The sequence below is a fragment of the Anser anser genome, assembly GCF_964211835.1.
Source record: "Anser anser genome assembly, chromosome: 5".
NCBI lineage: Eukaryota > Metazoa > Chordata > Aves > Anseriformes > Anatidae > Anser > Anser anser.
In genome coordinates, this window is record NC_139725.1 from 1,350,665 (window position 1) to 1,374,071 (window position 23,407).

Below are 23,407 nucleotides of genomic sequence, written 5' to 3' on the forward strand. Positions count from 1 at the left end.
AGCCCTTCACCTGATAATAAAGCTGTGTGTGCTTAATAGTGGTGATATAAAGGATATCCTAGAAAAGAGACAGCTGTTGCTTTCAGACATGTACATGGCTAGACCGTGGTACCAGATTTTCTCCCTGCGTGAGCAGTGCTCAGGGCTCAGTGTCACCTCAACAGCTGAGGCACTTGAGCACACTGAAGATGCCGTAACGTGGGACATGGCAGTTCCGCAGAGGAATCACGGAATGAGACACAATCACCGATTATATTCCTAACGGGACTGCAGATGACGCAGCCCGTGGAACCTAGAGGTCCGTACCAAGCCGAAACACGTCCTTAAGGTTTAACCGGGAGCGGCTCTTCACAAACGGCGGGCGGCGCTCGCTCCCCAGCTCGGCCTCTGAGGGAGGCCCTCCCCTAGCAACGGCGTCGCCGCCCGCCCGCAAAGTCTCGCGAGATCTCAGCGCCACCGTCTCCTCCCCTTGCGCGCCGCCGCGGCTGTCGTGAGAGGTGGTGATCGCCCGGCCTGGGCGCAGCGGCGGGAGCCAGGGGCTCGGGCTGGGGCTCGGCCGCGGCGCCGTGGGGGTGAGTGGCGGCGGGCGGGCAGGCCGGGCGGGCGGTGGCGGAGCGGCGCTCGGGGCAGCCGGGGCCGGGGCCGGGGCCGGGGCCGGGGCCGGGGCCGGGGCCGGGGCCGGGGCCGGGGGCGTATCCGGACCTGCGCCCGGGGAACCGCACGGCGCCTTCCGAGGGACGTCGCGGTAGCGCCGGGAGGGTTTCGGCACCGGCGGCGCGAGGTTCAGCACAGAGGCAGAGCCGCCCAGCACGCTGTCCTGCCCTGCTACCCCAGCAGAGCCGTACCTGCCCCAGGACTGCCAGAACTAATTATCTTTTATAATTTTCATTTGTTTTCCCCAAATAACCAGATCTTATTCGCAGGAAAATATTTAATCCTTCAGTGGTGAAGCTGTCACAGTATAACTGTGTGCTAGCTGCCCAGCGTTACGTCTTTTTTCTGCTTCTGCGTCCTGTCGTTTGTATCTCCCATCTCACCCCGCGAGTCGCTCCAGAACTCTTTCCTTTCAGAACTGGGACACAGCTCCGTCTCAGACGTTCCCCAGGTTTGTTTCTGTCAGTTGCCCAGCTCCTCTGCCCGAAGTAGAGGATGCCTATTGTATCTTTTTGTTCGTCACTGTTGGCTGGCTTCTACAACTTCAACTACTTGCTCAAAACCTGGCTTTTCAGTAGCCTTTGGACTGTCATCTTTTGTTTGTCTTATTTTTGTTTGCTTCTGTCTTTGTGAATCATCTTTGGTAATTTATTTAAGGAGTACTTATCTGTTGCTTCACTTTCAATAATCCTTTTTCTGGAAGACCCTCTTTTTCTCTCTTCCATTTGCTATTAAACTAGATGGTCCAGAAATACAGCTCAAATCGTCAGCTTCACACTGTTCACAGTTCTTGACCGAATGCTTCGCACTTGTTTTCTTTTATCTGATCTAAAAATCTCTGCATCATCTTGCAGGGGTTAATTTGAACTCATACACCTTGAATGCAGTCAAAAGGAACGGGCTGATTTTTGACCATTTCTCTGTAGTTAAGGAAAACTGTTCCACCGCATTTGTTTTGCCAATCTGTCATTGTGGATTTGTCTCTGACTAGGTCTCTTTCATGCAAAACATCACAGATTTTTTTTTTCCCTCTGTTAAGGTAGACAACTTCTCTTCCTAGGGACTTTTAATATTACATCTAGGTTTGTCCCATTTCTGTCTCTAAAAACTCATTATAGTGAATGGTGTCCTGTCTGTGGTCATCATTGACATCTACTCATGATGCTGTTTCAGACTGTTCTTCAGAGAAATTTTTCAGCACATAACATTTGTGCTTTTATCCAGTTTCTTAGTGTCAGGAAGACTGGGGGTTAAGAAAGACAACAGTTCAAAGCAGCTCTCATATCACTCAATGGATTCATTCTTGAAGTCCGGTTTTCCTTTTTTAGTCACAGTGGCACTTGAAAATGGTGAAATGGTTGATGTGTGGCTGATACTGCTTATTTTATTAGTCACAAATGTCATCACTGTTGGTTTTTCCTGTCACTTTGTTCTAATTTGTATGCTTTTTTAGATTGTGTGTTTGAGGCTGGGGTTATCTCCTCCTGTATGTATATACAAAAATTAAAATCTCATTATGAGCTAATATTTTTCAGCACTGCTTTCCTCAACAGTGTTGCTTAAGTCTTGGCATGGTACTGTTCCTTGTCAATAAATGTATGTAGCTTTTAAAAATACGTATACAATCAAATGCTAGTTTAGAATTCATGCAAATTGTGAAAAATATTTGGGACTTCCTTGCTTGCTGAGATTTGTTACTGCTGGTGCGATTGGTGCCGTAGACCTTGCTTGTTACTTTCTAGACAAAGAAATCTGCCTGATCCTCTGTTTTATGGTATTCATCTCCTCGCTGCTGAGGCGTGCTACGAAGCCCTGTGTCTTTTCTTTGTTTTATGTTGCTGAGCCATGTGTGATGGCAGCAATAGTAGCAGCACAAAGTTGAGTTCTGCAATGAGGATTCTGATTTTGTCTAGAAGTTGCTCAATCCTTTGAGCATTTTTTTTATTATTTTTTTCATTTATTTATTTTTTTAACAGGTAAACCTAGGCTGATTTTACTCATTGAACCCTAATACAGAAGGGGGAAAAATCACCTGCCTTCTGCTTTTTAGGTTTTCAGTATCAGATAGCTGTTTTATGGTCATATTCCCTACAGGAATTATAAAGTTAAAGCCTGCAATATAGTCTCTGGGTATCTCTTACTCATGGTGCTATAAAAATGGGGGAATATCCGCTTCACATGACTGTTTCTATTGATTTTTTTTGTTTGTTTTTCTTACTCATTAAAAGAAGCTTCAATCTTTACCTACTAGCTTCAGTGTTAGTACTGCATTGCGTAGGATGTTTCTTAGCTATGCTTTTGTCAGTGTAAGTTTGATAACATTTCAATGGTGAGGACTCATAAAGCTGCGGTATGTGGCTAAGTTGTGGCTGCGGTCTGTGCTAGCTTGCAAGAAACTCACTTGGCAGGTATGGGTTTCCATGATATATGGTGTTTGCATTATTATCATGTGTACTTTGAACTGTATTCCTTAATTAGGATGTAATATCACGCTGTTCTTGCATTCCCAGTAAATCTTATTTGTAAGTTAGTTTTTTGTTGTTTATGCTTTCATGCTTTGACTAGAGGCAGTGAGCAGCAGATGGTCACCCTGTACAGTCTAAGTAACTGGTTGTTTAAAGATTGCCTGTCACAACTAATGCCAGCTTTTGTCCAAGCTGGTGACTTGTCTACTGGATCCCTCTGATTAACCTGGTTCAGCTTTACAGGGCATTTCACTGATGAAGCTGGTTAGAGCAGATGAGCTGCTGAAACCTGCCCTACTTTAGGAAACCTTTCTGACCTGCTTAAATCTGAGTAGCCGTAAGACTGCTGAGGTGTTATGTGCTAGTTTTTCTTCATGTTGTATTCTGTACTGACAACTGGAGCAATCAGTTCCTTGTTCCACCTGGTGCTGGAATGACTTCCTGGGCTTCTGCCTCAAAACTTGGGCTATTTTAATCTTATTTAGCAAGGCTCCAGAGCTATGCAGCCTTACATTTATGCCCAATAAATATAATGTGTCTGGCTAGAAAAGTATTGAAAATTGTTTGAGGTTAGCTTTACTCCTTTCCTGAAAGATTACTCAAGATTTTTTTCCACCTGCAGTACCTTGAAGAATGCAAGTCCTGCATCTCACAGAAGTATGTGTTCTTCTGTCCACCATCTGATGTTTTCTAAATGTTGCTCAAACTGCTGTGTGCTCTTGTGTATTACCTTTTGTCATAGCACAGAACTGAATATGCTTGAAATATTATTGAACACAATCTGTTCTACTGCTATCACAAGTTAGCGTATGATATGTTCTTTTATGAGCTCCTGAAGTAGTGGTGTAAACACGTTAATTACTGGTTTTTGGAGTGCACACATTGGCTCTACCACGTGGATTGCTAGCTTCCTGAACCCACTGCGTGTCTGTCTTTACAATTTTACTGTGTCTCCATAGCCAAAAAAATCATAAATTAGTAATGATTTCAGTTTCAAGTTGATGTTAGCAAATCTGTAGTGTTCTAGCTATGTTGAAAGGTTTAAAAATCTGCCTGCTTCCTGATTTGTAGCAGTACTATTTTACAGAGTTTCTCCTTGTGCTAATTTTCAGTACATTAGCTGTCTTCAGAGGGGTCAGAAATCCTCATTTGCATCTAGAGAATTGCTTATTAGCTAATTAAATGGCAATCAGGTTAGCCAATATACCAGTATTGTGTGTTCTACACAAGATCTTTGGATCCGATTTTTTTTCTTTAATGTGTTCCCAGTACCTTTACCAACATTTTTCAGGTATTTTTTTGATTTCATGGGAGGCACTGGGTGGTATTTGGAACCATGTTCTCCTGCACTTATGTTTTGTTTTACAACCAAGGTCAGAATGTTCTGCAAAGAACATTTGCTTTTGTATAAATTACCTGTATTGCCCACAATGTCAATCTATGCAAAAAAAAAAAAAAATCCACAAAGAAACTGTCATCATTTGAACCACAGTTGAAGCATTTATTTCTTTTGCAGGAAAAAGTGGATTTGCAAAAGCGTTTAAAATGAATCAGCTGGACTAGTTAGACGCTTACAATTAGCAAATGCTGCCTTCTGTAAAGTAACCATCTTCAATAAGAATAATTTTATGATGTTTTTCTGTTATTTATGGTTTTATGGGTTTGTTAAAACTTGAAATAAAACTAAAAAATACATTTATTTACAATCGGCTCAAAAGCACTCTCAACAACAATCGAGAAGAATTGGCTGTGTTATAGCAAGTTGTTTCTTAGAGGAGTGTTGCTTGTTAAGGTCTCCCTGAGTGGAGAACGCAGGGGAGACTTTCTTGTTTCTAAGTCCTTAGCATGGTATGCTTGGGAATTTATATTAGAAGTTTCACAAGATGTGGCTTTGGACATTTCAGGTTGTTGATCTTGGTCTCAGAATTGTGCTCCAGGTGTCAGCTGCGTGCGGGTCTAGTACTCCAGCAGTCTACATCGCTGAAACTCTCCTGTGGCTTTCCACATGCTTTGAGCTGGGAAAAGGGAATAGGGGGCAATCCTGTTTGCTCCTTTCTGTCCTTTTGTCACTTATTGTTTGTAATGGCTTAAACCTGGCACTGCACAGCAAAGCAGTTTGAGGAAGTAATCCTACTTAAAAGTTTTGAGTGCATGTGGAACTATACCCTCATGTCGAGCCTGTCATTTTCATTAAATGAACAAGGTGAAGAAGGCAGAAAGCATGACAAAACTTAAAGTGACCTTAAAGCACCCTTTCAGCTGCAGTTTTTGTAATAACCGCTGCTTTTCCATGTCTGATGTCCTTATTTTAATGAAATAAATAAGATCTAGCTGCTAGCTGACAAACTAAGCCTGATAAGGCACTGGTTTGGGTCCATGTGAGAGGGTGAGGTGTTTGTAAGGCTCCAGATGGGAAGAGGGAATTTGTGGAAACAAACAGAAGCTTGGAAAGTGAGGTTGTGTGTATGGTGCTGCACAAGCCTGTCACTGCGGTGCTTCAGCAAGAAGGGAGTCTCCCCAGGTACCTGCCTTAGTCAACAGCTGGGAGATGGTGACCTGCCAGGTGGGAGTAATTGACAAGGAGTAATTGTGTCATCCCAGGTGGAGAGTGCTCTGTGCTTCTCTGTGTAAACTCTTGTTGCCATGAGTAGTAAAACTCACCGTGTATCTTGCTTGAGTGACTCAGTCTAATGAACACAATTTGTTTCAGTCCAGGATAAAAGTTGTCTTTATTTTTGTATTGCTTGTGCATGAAAATGGTACATCATACAGCACCTGTGTCCTGAGTGACAGCTGCTGAAGGAACTCACTTCTGGATTTGTAAACCAGGCTTCCTTCCCCTTGTCTCCTTAACAAGGCTTTTTCCATTCTGAACTAGGTTTTAGTTTCTTTGTTAAGTATCTAAGCACACTTGATACAAGTGCCTAAGTCCTATAACCTTCTGAGTTTATGTACTATCATCATGCAGTGACTGTGCTTTGGTAACCTGAATTTCCAGGTATAATAAACACCGAAATGCTTGTTAGGGCTTTTTGCATGATAAAGTTGAGCATTTGGTGTAATTTTTGATGAAATTAAACCTTTAATGAATGTGGTTTTTTTTTCTTTCCCTGACTTTATGTGAACACATGACCTTATTAGTCTTCCAACCAAAGTGTATGGAATTATAGAAACTGTAGCAGGAAAAGAAACAACTATTTGGTGGAGATTATAAAAGGCTGCAGCTTTAACGTTGTGACTAAGCAGCTGCTCAGCAGTTCACGTGTGAATGGTGCTGAAGACAAAAGGTTAAGCAAGTATCTAAATTTTGGTCATACAAGAACATAAGGGATTGAGTAAAACATAAGGATGAGTAAAATCTGTTTACTCATTTTAGCTGCAAAAAATATTTCATTCTGGGAAATAGTATGAAATCTATTTTCTTTGTTAAAACTGAACATGAAAGAAAAACTGGTATGCAACTAACATTTCTAAGGAGCTAGTTCTCTATTATTCCCCTGTAATAAAAATTTTGGGTCTAAATATAGCTGGGAGCTTTTCTCTTTTACATGACAAGAAGGTCTTTATTTGAGAAGCTACAGTGTTTTAAAGGAGAAGTCTCAGTTCCTTTGGGACTCGCTTCCAAAAAGGATAAGTTGCATAGAATGTAATGGAAATATACTAATTATGAGAGTGGGAGAATGTGATGTTTCTAAAATATTTAGCCTAAGATTTAAGAGAAACGTGGTAGGCTTATCTATCTGTTACTGGGTTTTTCCAGATCATACTGTCATGTATGTTGGAAAAGACCTCAAAGTTCATTGAGTGTAGGTGCTGTAGAACCATCAGCCGGTCACTTGTGGCTGCTTCATTGCTTTTGTAACCAGGTCATTTTGATCTATAAAACTGTCTTGACAAAAGGGTTGTTTCTAGGCCTGACTTTAACACTAGTTGTTTTGGATTGTTTTGAATGACAGTAACAAAGTTATTTTTAGCTGAGAGTGAATTTTTAGTGGGCATTCAACATAATATTGTACCTCAGTCAAAGCAGGGGTAGGGTTATGATGATTTGTACTTTTCTATGAAATTTTGGTCTTTTCTGCAAAATTCAGTGAAACTGGACTGGATTGAGTGTTTCTAAGTATTGTTTGTTCCCTTTTGGAGTAAGGACTCAGATAAAAATGTTAATCTTAATTCTGTTTTCCTTTTGGACAGCCACTCAAATTGTAAAACTAATCTTTTTACATTGGGATCTTTCTTTGAATTGTGTTGATACGTTTGAAAGAAAGTGATGTTTGCCTTGTGTTTTATAACTAGTGACTTTTCTATTTGGACACAGTGGAATTGTGGCAAAAACTGAAGTTATCTGCCAACACTTATAGAACTGGTACTTATAACAAAGTAATCTTTTTAGTGCAGGTATCAGCAAAATGTGTAGAAGATTATTGTTGTGTGTTTTCGAAGTCGTGCTTCAGAATACCCTATGTTCTGTAATCTTTATTTTAAACAATGAAAACTAACAACACTAAACTATGCATCTGTCTTTTTTTTTTCCTGTATGGCATTATTCAAAGGTAAACACTGCTCTCTTAATGTAGGTTGTGAGTGCTGCATGTGTGCTTTTGAGAGCAGTAGTGTGAGGAAGCTTACAGTGGAATGGCAGGACGGCCTCATCCTTATGACAGTAACTCCAGTGATCCAGAGAATTGGGATCGGAAATTGCATAATAGACCTCGTAAACTTTGTAAACATTCAAGGTAGGTGCTATGTACAATCTATTGCATATCAAAACTACAATAAAAACCTATTCTAAAGGCTACTGTATCTGGTTGTGGCAAGTCCTGTCATAAATTCATAGTTCTTTTGAAAAGGAATGCTACTTAATTCTTTTAAAACATGTTTCCTAGCTGATTTGTCAGCTTCCCTAATCTATCTGTGCTTACATTTGCTTTATGGTGAGTGAGATCTTTGTCTCTTTCCTCTTTTTTTTTTTTTTTTTCCTAAATGTCTTTTGTGTATATCAAGACACCACTTGGGTGGCTAAGTACCTAAATATCTGGGGTGCTTAATATGAATGAGTTGCTTCCTGTTCATCGTTTTTTAGCCATTTGGTATTCTCTATTAAGTAGCATGTTTAAAATACTTGCAACTTGGTCATGATGATACGTAATGGTTGCTTGCATGCAAGTATCATGCTTTATAGCACTTTCTTTGTAAAGCTGTGTGTCTGACCTTGCTTCCACCACCATGAGAATGTTTTCTAAGTGCTTCTAGAAGATATTTTGAAATTAATCAGTGTTTTTCCAGCATATAGTGTTCAAAAAAAATGATTTAAGCCAAGCAGTTGGTTACCTAGCAAATGTATGTGAAGCAACATGTTGCTGGAAATATATATAAGCATCCAAAAAAGTGTGCATCTTCAGAGTTCTTTGGCCTTTTAGAAACACTAAATATAACAGCATCTCTGTTAGCTAGCTAAAATTGTTAGTGATGTAAGCTTTCCTACATTTAAGATGATAAGAAAAGAGCGAAGGAGCACATTCAGTAACAGCAAGTTAATTCACATTTTTATTGTATATATTCAGGTAAACTGGACTGCAGTGTTGCCCAAAGCATTTTGCAAGCAATTAATATTGTTGGTTATTTTCCTGTCATTAAATCTTGGTTAATTGAGAGATGTCCAAGAGGGCAGGAAAAAAAGAATGTGCTGGTAATTAAAAGGTTCACAGGGAGACCCAGGTAATTATAGGCCTGTTTGTGACATTACTTCTACAGTGAATAAAGGAATGGTTCCCGCAGAACTGAAGTGGGAGGCTCCTGCTGCTGGTCACTATAGGTTTATGGAATATAGCTTTGTACAGCTATATTTTTTTTTTTTAAGATTTTATATATTTTTTTTTTTTAAGATTACAGTGTCTGGTAAGCAGTTGATCTGTGCTCTTTATTTAGGGTCAAGATGGGGCCCAGAATCACAGAATCTTCTAGGTTAGAAGAGACCTCCAAGATCACCTAGTCCAGCCTCTGACCTAACACTAACAAGTCCTCCACTAAACCATATCACTAAGTTCAACATCTAAACGTGTCTTAAAGACCTCCAGGGATAGTGGCTCAACCACTTCCCTGAGCAGCCCATTCCAATGCCTAACAACCCTTTCAGTAAAGAAGTTCTTCCTAATATCCAACCTAAAATGTTGTTGTTCATCGCCAGATGAACAGCATAGGTATTGTAGGGCATTGTACCTGAGTGGAGGACTGTTCACTGTCAGGTGCCAGGCTGTAATTGGAAATGAATGATTAGTTGCTGAGACTAGATCCCATGCTACCCCCCCGACTGGTGATCTGGAATAAAACCTAGAGCTGATACTGATGCAGATGGCAAACGATGGAGTAAGAATTAAATAATGAAAAGAGCTCGTTAACAGCGTGCGATCTGACTGGTTTGATAAAATGGGAGCAAATGAACCATGCATTTCTGATATTCCTAAATGCGGAGTTAAACATTTAGGATCAAAGAATGCTGGTCAGTTTTGTAGATTGCATAAACTGTCATTGGCAGTCTAGACATTGTGAAGCACTGTCTCAATGGCTAGTTAGTTGAACAGAAGCCTCTAGTAACATCATACAATCAAAAGGGCTAATGCAGCTCTTGGATGTGTGGTGAAGTTACTGGGAGCCAGGTATCAGCAGTTCAGGGAAGCTTTTGATTAGAGTGGATTCTGAAGACAGAAGAGTTATTAAGTATCTTGTGAGACAGGAAACAATCAAAGGTTAAGTGATGGCAACTTGAGCAGTCCACGGAGATCCTTGCAGAAACAGTAATGTAATGGTGAGTCTTAGGAAGCAAATTGGTAATAAAATGTAGTAGCTGGAAGCTGAAGCTAGGTAAATCCAGAACACAAACAATACGCATCTTGCCATCTGTGGCCTGATGTGGATTATCTATTCTGGGGAAATGTTTAAAAAAAAAAAAGTTGTGCAGCTTTCTGAAGAGATTATTTGATGCAGACAGGAGTTAACTAGAGGAAAGCCGTTACCTATGCCTTTCAGAAAGGCTGCTGTTGATCACTGCATAAAATCTGAATTCAGGGTTTACCCATCAGAAACAACTGCAGCTAAATTGAACACACTTCTGGCAAAACGTAGTACACCTTTCCAGTAAAATGCTGAGCAGCCAACATGTTACGGAAGTTTTGGTATGGATGGTAGGGACAGAGTGTTTAAAGTAACGCTTTTGTTATAAATAACACAGAATCGTTTTGGAAAGCTTTGTGAATGAAAATCCAGCTCATAGTTTGAGGTCGTTATGGAGTAAGGAATAAATTAAGGAGAAATATTCCGATATCTTTTTCCTTTGAGCTACTTGATTTCTTAAGCGAATCAAGTTATTGGAAAATAGTATACTTTATTTAAAAGCCTAAACTAAATGATTTGATTTTGAGTGGCTGAATGTAGACATATTACCATAACTTCTGACTTAATGGACGCTTTTTCTCAAGAGAAGTCCGTGCAGAATGCAGCATAAGGGAAAAATGCTTTTGAAAATAAATTTAAAGGTAGAACTCGAACAGAGCTGCTTCATTAAAAGGTTTGAGTACTGCAGTCTTATTTGTCTTGCATTTTCAAAAACAATCCTTATTATAGTAAGGAAGAAGTACTTCAGGTTTTAAAAATGTAATGGTGAAATAAGAACTTTTTAATGAATCTCAACAGGGGAGTAATACTTCAGATGCTTAGCTTGTCACTTCTTGAAGCTTTGGAGTGTTTAATCCACCAGCCGTAACATTCTTAAAATAGCTTAAATAATTGTCTGGACTCACAGAAACCATCATCCGGGACTGTTAGCCATCCTCCCACATGTGGGGCTTATGCAGCGGCAAGGAGAGCTGTTGACCCCTGCTCCCTTCACAGTGCCATCTGCTTGAGGCAAAGGACTTGTGGCAAAGCTGTCAGGGGGATGCTCTTATTAAACAGGTTAACACGTCTGTTTTGTTCTAGGTTATCAGCCCCAGTTTTTGAAACTTCTGGCAAGCTGTAGCATTGTTTTCTCTCCTCCTTTTTCTTCCTTGTTCTGAGATGGGTGGTGTAGCCGAAGACAAGGACCAAAAATATAATAATGCAAGTGATCCCTAGAATAAATTGAAGGATCTCGACAGGGTGGAATTATATGGTGTTAAAACTGTCTGTAACTAATAACAATACAGTCTTGTTTGTCCAAGCTATTATGAAAACCTTTGAGATGCTTTTTATTCGAGTACCCCAATAAGATGGAATAAAACTTTTGGGAATCAAATGTTGACTGAACAGTGGCTAAGGTTCAAGTAAATAGTCATTTATGTTTTCAGTGATAAGTATTGCTGCTCTGTGTTTAGTATTAATTTTTCATTGGTTGCTAGCTTGCCACATTGCTTAGTAGCTTCTACAGTGCTTTAGTTGTTGGAAGATTTTCATTTTAATTCTCTCACACTAAGTGCTTTGTCTAGAGTTGGGCTGGAAAATCTGTGTCTGAAACTTGCTTCTTTCTTAATGTTTGTTCTGGATTTCTCTCTGCTGCTCTCTTAGACTCATTTGACAGTCCCATGTTTGTTTGCTCTGTTTAGATAGTATTAGATTTAAAGTCCTCTCTGTCCTATTACATTAATGAACAAAATGTGGCTGTGCCATGATTCTGTTTTCATGACTCCTGAATCTTTAAAAATCATGAGGTTTGAAAAATTTTCCATATATGACAAGCTATTGTGCAGATGCTGAATGAGAATTTTTTCAGCTAATATTATTTTTGCATGCTGGGGAGGATGTATTCATGGGTTCTGAATGAAAATGCCACTTGCCTCAGCATTTTGTAAGTACACGAAGCATCCCAGAAGGCTCCTTTTATCATCCCTGGAATGTTATCAGAATGTATAATCTGTTTTCTGCTGCAGGACGGATTTCTTCTATTCTTGTAAATAGGGTTTCTGCCATTGAGCAATTTATAGGATGGGGCAGGCCTACACAATGCATGACACTAAGACAATTGAGCCCATGAATGAATCAGGCCTAAGTCATAGCCTACGAAAAAGTTACTTTGCATCATCTACTTTGTTACCTGCAAACATGCCTGCTTTTAATTGCAGCCTGGCATTGATAGGTCAAGGCCTTCATCTGGCATCTTGCTGGATGTAAAGGCCTCAGAAGAACTGGGATAAACTGGGAAGAGATGCTCTTGGAATCTAGAAAAATGGATGGCACTTGATTGTTTTCAAAAACCTATCAGTCTAATAATGTTTAAGACCAGTGTCTTAGGTGCCTTAAAAAACAGCGTTTTTTCCTCCCTTTTGAATTTCTTCATTTCCGAAAAGGCAGCTTGTAAACATTTTTGGAAAATCAACAACAACAAAAAGTGACAACCTTAGTGTTTTCTGTGCAAGACAGAACTTTCAGATTCCTTTTGAATCTCTCCAGCATACAAATGACCTCCAAATATTATCTGATATTTTTTGTAGAGGACTTTGAAGTCATGCAAATCTCCTCAGACCTTGACTTGTAATTAAGATACAAAATACTGTAGAGGTTAAACTGTTACATTCATGTACATTCCCAGAATTTTTAGGGGCAGCTCTCTTCTATATTGCTGTCTGCTCCTTTCTGCTCTGAGAGTATAAACTATAATGGCTCGGTACATGTTCAGTAAGTGGTTGGACCCAATTCTTTTTGAATATAAACTTCTGAAGTTAATTTTTAATAGATGGATATGCTTTGTAGCCCCAATGAGGAATATTATGCTTCTGATATTATTAAACTTAAGTAAAAATTTAAAAATATCAAATATTCCTATATAAAATACCAAATGTTCTTTTCTGAATATGGAGGAGGAATTGCTGTATAAATAGAAGCAACAAGTACAACAAGTATAGAGGTCATGTATTTGGGTAGTTTGACAGAAGACATGGGGTGTGGTTGTATATCTACGTAAAGGTTAATTCCTTGCTGTTGAAAAATCCCTTTGGCAACTGAACACACATGAGGCTGTCTGTTGTTTCCTTCCTGAAACGGAACTGAATTACGAAGAAATATATTGCTCATGGTTGAGAGGGCCTGCTGAAGAACACCTAAGAATTTTTGAGTAGGAAATGTGTTTGCAGAGCTGCTGTGCTGAGCTTGAGGGAAGATCCTGGAGCACTCCCCTGTAGAAGCGGAGAGTTTTTGCCACGGGCTGGCTGGTGGGAGACTGAGCCCTGGGTTAAGCACGGCTGCTGCTCCCTGCTTCTGTGTGTCTGCAAGGGGGGGAAATGTCTGTGAGAGGACTTCCTTAGCATGCTTTCTGGATGGCTGCCTGTAGCCACATCTTCTGTGAATTATTTTGAAAGAAAGACATTACTTACAAGACTGATGGCCATTCTGTCTCTGGAGGGTGGTTGTGTGAACCCTCAGGAAACCCTAAAAGCAGGAGGAAATTCACTGGCTCAGATAACTGAAATTGCACTAGCAGAAGTTTTTCCTGCTGGATCTAAAGAACTGACTCTTCAGGTGGGAGTGTCAATGCTGTCCTGCCTTTCTAGTCACAAGTCTCTTTGTTTTTCATACTGACTGCCTCCTTCCAACAGCAGTCTTGTGCTGAAATCCCCCTTGCGATTTCAACTTCCATATTTTTGTTTCTCTGCTACTGCAAATCCCATCCAGATTTGTATTTAAGAATACTTATATAATACAATAAGAAGACTTGCTTTTAAGCTATTCCGCCAGTGCATCGTGAGTCCTTAAATCAGCCTACAGCCATTTAACAAGACTCATTCTAAAATGCTGTAGCATAATGTTTACTTACCCTTCCCCAAAGAAAAAACCTTTAATATACATGTCAGGATAAAATTTTCTCATGTGCTTTGCTGCTTTCTGCATTCAGTGGGCTCGTTCTGTTGCCAGGCATTGGATGATCTATTGATGCGAAGATGTGCTGTATCAGGAGTTGATGCGCTGGTTTCAGATCAGCAAACACACTGATTGCTACAATTGTATGCTAATATTTAGGTTGTCACAAAGTGCAGTCATTTTTCTTACCATAAACTTGCTGGGAAAGATGTTTGCAGTTAAAAAAAAGAGAACTAGAAAATGCAGCCTCCAGAGGCTATTGCTTTATCTGCTGATGAGCTCAGTGCAAGGTGAATTAATTTTAAGTATTAACCCAGGCAGACTTCACAGGAACAAATTCCATGTCCCTGAAACTCACAAATTTGTGTATCTTGAATGATCACGACCACGAATGAGATGTGTGCCAAGAGAAAGTTAGCAGTAACCTTTTCAGATGTAGTGTTTGTGTGCTGAAGCCCAACAAGCTGGCAGGACTAGAAATAGCTTCGCAGATGGTACTTGGCACGGCACCGAGCAGCTCTCCTCTCGCGCGCTCCTCGCCCTGCCTGTCAGTCGCGTCACCCAATGGCTGCTTTGAGCAGGGGAATGGCAAGGCTGAATTCAGCTCACAGGAGGCTGCGAGGTCAGACGTCAGGACTGCACTATGCATGGCTGAGTCAGTGACTGGGAGGAATTGAAGTGGATTAATACCTAGAGGGGCTCGCGTCTTTCAACACCTAGTGGACTGCCTAGCTACAATCTCTTGTCCTTGAGAGGAAGATGGAGGAAAAAGTAAGGCTCGCTGGTGGTGTTATCAACTGCTGAAGAGATGATGGAAATATCAAATATGCTGAACTTAACAAGTAATGCCAAAGGATGCTGATCTGGCTTTCAAAGCTGCTTTCTTGGAAGGAACACAATTTCTTTGTGCTCTGATTTCAAAATTATTTCCATGCTTTTGTGTTTCCTCCCTGATAGATACAAGAGGAAGGTGCGTATCTGTTAACAGGAATAATTTGTGGTTAATATTCAGGACCTGAACAAGTAACAAGGAAAGCACTGTCCTTTGTGTGTACCGGTCAATTTACATATCTGCTGACAAAGAACAGACTTCAGTGGGAGGAAGAGGGGCATAAGCATTGTTGTTGTTTAAGTCATAGTCATAGGAGCAGAACAGGTTTTTGTTGTTTTTTTTTTTGTCTAAAACCTTACAGAAATATTGCTGGAAGTTGGTGTATGTAAAGCTCTATATCCATGTTCTGCAAGTGTTGATTATGTGAATCATCCTAGGAAAAGATCGGATCTAAGTTTATATGTGAAGAGTTACTTAATATAAGTTCTAGAAGATAAAGGGAGGGAACAAAAGGCTGAAAATCTTAGTTAATATTCCATTGCTGCATCCTTTACACTTTTATACAGTTTTATGCTATTTTTTATGGTTACTTTTTATGGCTTTTGTATTGGTTTGCTACCATAATTCTGTAGACAAGTGTGTTTATTGGTAGTGTTCAGTGGGATGCACGCAAACTTTTTGTATTGGAATACATGCTTATTGTTTTGGCAGTAGAATTAATTCAGTTTAATCACTTCTTTTAATCATTAGTAATATATTCAAACCAATAGGTTGTTACGTATAAAGACAAACTGAAGCTCTCCATCCACAGATGATTCCAAAGCATCATTAAATCATAAATTAAAGAGCTTTCACGTTTTTTTTTTAAAAAAGCTCTTCTCTTACTGCACAAATAGAAAGCATACCAGAAGCATACCAGTATGACAGATGTACCATTTTGATGGTATACTCTCCTCCTTTACTTCATATTAAATAGGTTTCCTTAAATAAAATGTTCAGCTTATTTGGTTTTCTTTGTGAGATAGCTACTTTTAAAGAAAATGCCCCCCGCCCCCCTTTTTTTTTTAAAAAAAAGGTAGAGCTTCCTTTATCAGTGAATGAGGAGGGAAATAAATTCACTTACTGACCTAAGGTTCTTGAATGGTTGCAATGCTACTGTCCCAGGGCTCCTTTGGAGCCAGGAAAAGCAATATATTGAATTTGTGAAGGTTGTCTAAATGCACAGATATTCATAGGGCTGGTTTCTTTCCAGTTGGAAGGCAATTGACAAAGGAAGATAGTCTTAACCTTTCCTTTATAAACTTCAGTGGACTAGGTAGTTTGCATAATGATTTTTTTCCAGCTTAGTGAATGAGGAAATGAGGCTGTGGATTTACTTTTTTTCTTAACGTTTTAAGTTAAATGCAATATATTATTAAGCATCCAGGAGAAAATTTTTGTACCTCCATTCTTGCCCGCAGCTTCCACGGTGCAGTGTGCAGCTGTTAGTCATTGGCTGGGAAATTAATTGAAAGATCCAAATTGCAAGTATTTCTTTTTAGAGAGAGAGAGATCTGAGACTACAATGACTTTCTTGGAGGCTTGAAGTAATGTGCTGTGCGGAGCACCCTTGACTGTTGTAGGCTGAAATTACAGATTAATAGTGTGACAGCCAGGTGCTGCATAAGACCGGGGGCTTCCTGGCACTTTTATCAGTGGTTCACTGGTGTTGTATCTAGTCTGTGTAGTGCAGCTATGAACCACAGTACTTAACTAACAGTTTGCCTGGTCTTGTGAGTAAGGCTGCTCTGCTTTTGTTGGTGGTGCTCTCATCACCAAGGGGAGCTGCACTGACACAACACAGCTCCCTTGCGGACACCCCTTTGGCTTGCTTGTAGCATTGGTGACAGGTTTGTAGTGAAAGCCCAATTTTCAATGAAGGGTTTGGACTTCATCTAGAAAATGCACAGGCATGTCTTGATTAGCAGCTTCAGAAATCCATGTTTTAAAACTATGGAGAGACAGCAAATGCTTTGGTCTAACTTAACAAATGAAATTAAATAACTCAGAACAAGTTTTGCATTGCTGGAGTGAAGCAAAGAGTTTGCATTTCCCTGTGGAAACTGCCTCCTGTTCCCAGTGGCTTTGTTGGGGGGATGGGGGGAGATAATATTGCTAAAATGTCCTATCAGAAAAAAAAATATTTGGTAGCTTTAGTGTCTTTGTTTTTTTCGAATGCTTGCAACTTCTAAAGCCTCTTCATAGTAAAATATAAGTCATAGGTTGTCCTTCCAATGTATTGGTCAAAGATGTAGCTCCTTTTTCAGCCTGATACAATAGCGCAGTGACAGGGTTCTCCAAGTCCAAATATCATGGATTAAAGCCAGTGTCTGTTCTGCTGTGCTAGGTCCCACCCATTCCTTTATGTTCTCTTTGCTCAGATTTAAACTCAGTTTAGTTGCCTCGTTTATTGTAGAGCAAAGTTTTACTTCAGTGGTAGTATTTATCTGCCTACAAGTAGAACTTCAGATTTTTGTCACATACATCTCCAGTGGATCAAAGAAATATGTTTAATTCTTCCTGTGTACTGTGATTCAACAGTGATGAGATTTAAGACTGACATTGAAAATGGCTGTTATTAAGGTGAGTGGAGATTCATGATTCGGTGCTGTCTCGAGCCAGACTGCTTGAATCTCAGAAGCCTTGCGTTCTGTGTGGCGTTCTGCTGGCTAGTGGGTAACGTGCCCAGCTCACAGTCAGCACTAAGCTGTACGTTAAAGGGAGACAAGGGCAGCATAGAAGTAGACCAGACTAACGGCGTGTCCAGCTGCATCTCAAAAACTCTTCTTCAACACTCTTTGCTACTCTGCCAGGCTCAGAAACGGCTGGGTAGGTGAGGGTCCTGCCCTCCTGGCTGGCGGCCTCTGTCGCGGAGCTGGGGGCAGCAGCAGGGGCTGTGTCCAGGCTCATGCCAGGCTGAGCACGGGGCTGTGGCTGACAGTCGCCACCAGCTTAGTCCCTCGTGCAGCCACGAGCGAGGAGGGAAGTGTGAGGCTGACTGAGTCAGTGCCGCTTCCTGCAGCACCTGTTTTTCTCAGCTCCTGCCAAGAGATTATTAACCTGGGCTCATCCCACTGCAATGTGAACTCTGAATCACAGCTTTGAGGGGAGTGCATCTTCACATATTTTTCTGGATTAAGGAACACATTCCAATTGTCATCTCTGTTAAAGGGTAGTTCATGTCAGCTCTGCCAAAATGCATGATAGGCTTACCTGCCCTTACAGTGGTTTGGTTTCATTTTCTAGCATATGTCCCATAAAGAAACTAGAGCACTTCAGCTGTAGATAAACAGAGGCATACACTTAGATGCTATAAAATCTGGCACCTGCAAAACTCAGGTTTCTCACAGCATGGTTAAAAATATTGGGGCTAGGATTGAAATGCGCTGTTGCAAAAGGCTCTGTCAGGGTTTGCTGAGATACTCTCCGCAGTACTGCTGGGTACAAGTTTGGTAGCTGGTTTGTATCTGCACATCGTGCTCCGACCCCATAGGCGAACATGAGATGGAATTTTCTTAAGTGCGTGACCATTTCTTGGGAAGTTTAGCTGTAGTGTAATTACTAATTAATCATTATAAACAGCATTCAGACTTTGGGTTCATGTTAGATTTTAAGTATAGGCTACAGTCCTCCATTCCTGATGCTTTGGAGTCATATTTCATACCTATTTAAATGGTTAGCTTCTGTATGCTTTAGCTAGTATTAAAGAAAAGGTGTAAAGATTTTCCGGAATTGTTGATGGTCCTTGAAAGGGAGGTTGGCAGATCTTACCCTTGCAAACTTCTGTACATTTTATTTTCATAATACAGAATTTAAAGGAACAAAATAAGTAAGGAAATGGATTAGCTGTGCTGAAATACATCTTCATATACTCAAAATAACATTGAAAGTCCTGTGAAAAATACTATTTTCATTTAATGAAAGTGTTTGGATCTTAATTCTTAAACTGTAAAATCTGAACACTTCCAGCCATGAGCAAGTCTTGCAGTTGTTTTGCCTTATTCAATAGACCTTTGGCTGACTTCTCATCTTAAAGATGCATGTCTTATTGCAGCATATTTTAAGCTTGGCAGGAAACAGTATTGCAGTACATTCTCTCTGCACCAAACTTCTGTTTTATCAGATACAAGCTCTTTCCCTCAAATGGTGTGGGGGGAAACTTATGTTCCTTAGCTGAGAGTATATTTCTTATTCTTTGCATTGTGCTAATACTCATTCTAGGCCATTTTTAGCACCAATGTAAAATGAAGATGATCTGTTACAGGTTTTTTGTTCTGATTTATGTTCTTCCTCTTATCAGTCACTGAAACACAAAGCTGAAATATGTCAAGTTAGATGCTTGCTTTTTGGACTAGTCCTGCGTGGTGATTTTTTGTTTTTGTTGGTTTTTTTGGTCACTACTTTAAAGCAACTTAAAAATAGAATATTCTGCTCAACTTGCTTGTTCATACTTGTAAAAATTTCTTCTTAGCTAGGGCCTTATTCTTACCTCTTCATGTTCTTGAATGCTACAGCATTCCTAGCAATCATGTTTAAGGTCTTTTGGTAAATGGTGGGATTCACAGGCTGCAGACAAGTGGAACATTGAGGATCCTGTGGGAAATGATTACTTGTCTTTGCCTGTCAGATCTTGTAGCTGCCTGCATTTCTGTCTCGGTTGCCCAGTACCTGAGGTTTTGGGAAAGTTCCTCTCAGTTAAGCTTATGCCCCATAAATATGGAACATTTCCATGCCTGTGCTTGAAAGGCACATAGGGAAGGAAGTGATTTAGGAATTCTGGTGGGGTACAAAGACGCAGATGTGTCTGTGCTCTGCTGATAGGAAATCTCATTTAAGAGTACAAAGGAATATGTAAAGAGTACAAAGTACATATGTAAAATTCAGCAATAGCTTTTGCAAAATGCTATTAATTTTTTTCGTAGTTTCTGAGAGTACTGAACCTTGAGACTGAGAGGTTTTATTGATAGGTTTAATAATTAATTACAAAATAGAATCAGTATCTTAACATAGGGGATGTAACATAACTTTTTCAGTCTTAAAACAAAAAACAAAACAAACAAAAAACACTTTAAACCATTAAATTAAAATCTGCTAGTTTAAAGCAAATGTCCTGCTTGTTACTGACAGTGCTGTAGGTCTTAGCTTTAACAATATAGTTTGTATGTTTGCTGTATTAGTTGTGGTCACTTATTATTGCTCCTTCAAAGAGTAACTGAAAATTTAAAAAAGAATGCACAGAGATAAACTCCTGGCTGGTAAAATTTTGGCTGGTGTGTCTTGATGTATTAACTAGTTAAAGACTGATCTACTTTAAAAAGGGCAAGTTGCAAAGGGAGGAAAAAAGCTAACTCAATACTAAAAGCCTGTGCTCTGAGAAATGTTTTCCAAACCAGGTTTTATTGAAAAAAATGACCCCTAACTTTTGGTTTCATCGTTTGATTAGAGCACTTAATTTAACAATAAGAACCAAGATTAAATATTCATTTGTATTTGAATAACCTGTTCTGGAAGGGATTTTTGTGATTGCAGGTTTGCAGGTAGTCTCATCGGATCAAGCAGCATCTCTTTGTAGATCATGGAGCAACAACCAGCTAATTCTTGCTGTTGTCGTAATGTTCCAGACCATTGTTTATGTTTGCAAATGTCAATATGAGTACAGCAAAGAAAGAAAATGGATGTGAATAATATTAATCTTCACAATTTACACTCTATGTACATGTTCTGGATGCCTTTAAAATTTAAATGTACAATGTTTCTGAAATTTTGAAATGCTGAACATTTTTCTTCTGTTTTCAGCACCTCATCTCGTGTTGCTAAAGGAATAGACTGTACAAAAATGAGCCTCCAGGGGGCAAGTGGTGGACATGAGAGATCAAGGGACAGACGCAGATCAAGTGACAGGTCTCGTGACTCATCCCATGAAAGAACAGAATCTCAGCTCACTCCATGCATCAGGAATGTTACTTCACCAACAAGACAGTACCATTCTGGTGTGTTCAGATCTATAACATTTCAGGATTAACGTTTTTTAAGCTTAATTACCATTTTGTTAAAGAAATACAATAAAAAGCATTATTTTTGTTGATGCCACAACATTCAGATTTCTTAGATGTGCCGTGGGCTGGCAGTACCCTTTTTTTGCTAGAACATCATGTAGGAATACATAACAGTTATGACTGTATTTAATTTGAATCACAAGAATGATCTGATCTAGTTTTCCTAAGAGGAGAATAGACTAAATTTCTGGTTTATTTGGTAGGGTTTGACTACACAGAAATAGAGGTGTTTTTTTTAATTAAATGACAAAACCTAATATGTTTCTTTAAGCTATAGCACTGAACAAAAACTGCAATGCATAGCTCCAATATTATGTTGATTTGCTTTTTCAATATTAGAATGCAAAAGTTTTCTTGTCAGGAGTTTGGGGAGACAAGGTGGTTTGATGTGAACTTTGTGAGGTTCAGCAATGCCAACTGCAAGATCCTACTAGCTGGATTGGGGTGATCCCTAATATCAGTACAGTATGGGTAATTAATTGGTTGAGAGCAGCCCTCTGGAGAAGTTCTTGGGAATACAGGTGGTAAAAAATTGGATGTGAGCTGGCAGTGTGCGCTTGCAGCTCAGAAAACTGATTGTATCCTGAACTGCCTAAAGATAAGCATGGCTAGCAGGTCGAGGGGTTTCTCCCCTTCTACTCTGCCCTTGTGAAGCCCCACGTGGAGTCCTGCATTCAGCTCTGGGGCTGCAAGCACAAGAAACATGTGGAGCTGTTAGAGTGGGTCCAGAGGGTCCAGCTGGAATTGTCTAGCCGGGAGAAGAGAAGGCTCCAGGGAGACCTTATTTGCAACATTTTAATACATAAAGGGGGGTTAAAAGAAATACAGGGGGAGACTTTTTACCAAGGTCCATACTGACAGGACAAGATGGTAATGACTTGAAGTTGGAAGAGGGTAGATTTAGATTGAATGTAAGGAAGAATACATACATACATATATAATTATATATAATTTATGAGGGTGGTGAGACAGTAAAATAAATTTCCCAGAGAAGTTTCAGATAGCTCATTGTTGGAAGAGTTTATGGTCAGGTTCGGTGGGGCTTTGGGCAACCTGATCAAGTGAAAGATGTCCCTACCTGTGGCAGGAGGGCTGGACTTTAAATGATCTTCAGAGGTCCCTTCCAACCCAAACCATTCTGTGATCACCAAATAGTAGAAACTTTGCGTTCTCATATGTAGACAGTAGCTATTTTTGATGGCTTCTTTAACTAGAATAGCTTTAACTGAGTTTTTATCAGTTTGGCATGTTATGTCCCTGGAAACATACAAGCTGCATAGAGCTTATGTGAAGTTATAATTTTTGGTTTTTGTTTTTCTCCCTCCACCTTTTTCCCTCTTAAGATCGAGAAAAGGATCACAGTTCATCTCGACCAAGCAGCCCTCGTCCTCAAAAGACTTCGCCTAATGGTTCCACTGTTAGCATGGGGAACAGCAGCAGAAACAGTAGCCAGTCAAGTTCAGATGGGAGCTGCAAGGCTGGTGGAGAAATGGTGTTTGTATATGAAAATGGAAAAGAAGGAGCTCGGAATGTAAGAACTTCTGAACGAGTAACACTCATAGTGGACAACACCAGATTTGTTGTGGATCCTTCTATTTTCACTGCACAGCCTAATACAATGTTGGGCAGGTTTGTATCTTTTTTTCCCTCTCCTTAATCTCTAACTGTAGGTGAGAGTCATTTTGTAGGTGTGTTTTTGAAAGGTACTAAAACTATTTAAATGGCAGTTGAACTCATTGCTCCAGCTGATCTTCTAACACTTGATATTATAAGTTTGTAAAGGTCTTTAAGTGAGAAAAGAGATGAAAGTTCTCTGCTTGGCAGAGATGTCAGTGGATGTCTATTACCTAGAGACATCATAAGTAAATTAACATTTCATATGAGAATGGTATTCATTTCCTTCTGTCTTTCTGGGCATCACTTCTGTATCGAGTCTGCCTCATGCTATCTGTTTTTAAACCTAGTTGTTTCATAAAACAAAGTCATGAACATTTAATCTTTTTCAAAAGCAGCAAGGAGGAAAACTTGAAGGTGTTTTTTGTCTTAATGGGCTTATGTGCACAGCATTCAAACTCAACATATTTATCTTCTGAAATGCTTTTTGGAAAGGGGAATGTCAAATGGGTATTGTCAGTATAACATGTCAGAGTCTTAGCAAAGAGAACTAATGTTTAAAATGGTCAGTAGTTGAATGAAAGTCCACGTATTTGTGTCTAATATTTCCTATAGAATCTATAATGAGCTACTTATTTAACACGTTTACATGGGAAAAGATTCTATACTTTACTTGCTTGGATACTGACTGTTTTCACATTATCCAGATGTAGAGATCAATGCTTACAAACTTGCAGCAAGAAGGACTTGTTCTGCCTGTGTTGCTTTGGATTTGGCTTTTTCATTTAAAAACAGAAAAGCAAGTGTTTTGGACGTTTCTCAGTCCAAAAGGATATAATCATATTTTAATTATGTATATATGAATTAATATATATATATGAATTATATATATTATATAATATATATATATACTATACATATAT

The 23,407-nt window shown here is 39.6% G+C and overlaps 1 protein-coding gene across 5 annotated transcripts in view; it reads left to right on the plus strand.

Annotated features, from left to right (window-relative positions):
- The first annotated feature begins 416 nt into the window (after window positions 1-416).
- Window positions 417-23,407, plus strand: part of BTBD10 (BTB domain containing 10) — a 30,292-nt gene continuing 7,301 nt past the window's right edge. Inside the window, exons 1-4 of one of the 5 annotated variants that reach the window (XM_083836438.1) lie at window positions 419-572; window positions 7,697-7,855; window positions 20,611-20,804; window positions 22,214-22,499. In XM_083836438.1, coding sequence (XP_083692564.1) covers window positions 7,755-7,855; window positions 20,611-20,804; window positions 22,214-22,499 — 581 coding nt within the window. In that variant the 5' untranslated portion in view covers window positions 419-572; window positions 7,697-7,754. Of the gene's footprint in view, window positions 573-708; window positions 1,106-7,672; window positions 7,856-12,864; window positions 14,914-20,610; window positions 20,805-22,213; window positions 22,500-23,407 lie in introns of those variants that run through there. The other 4 variants (XM_083836439.1, XM_083836440.1, XM_083836441.1 and 1 more) reach the window with 4 other exon arrangements.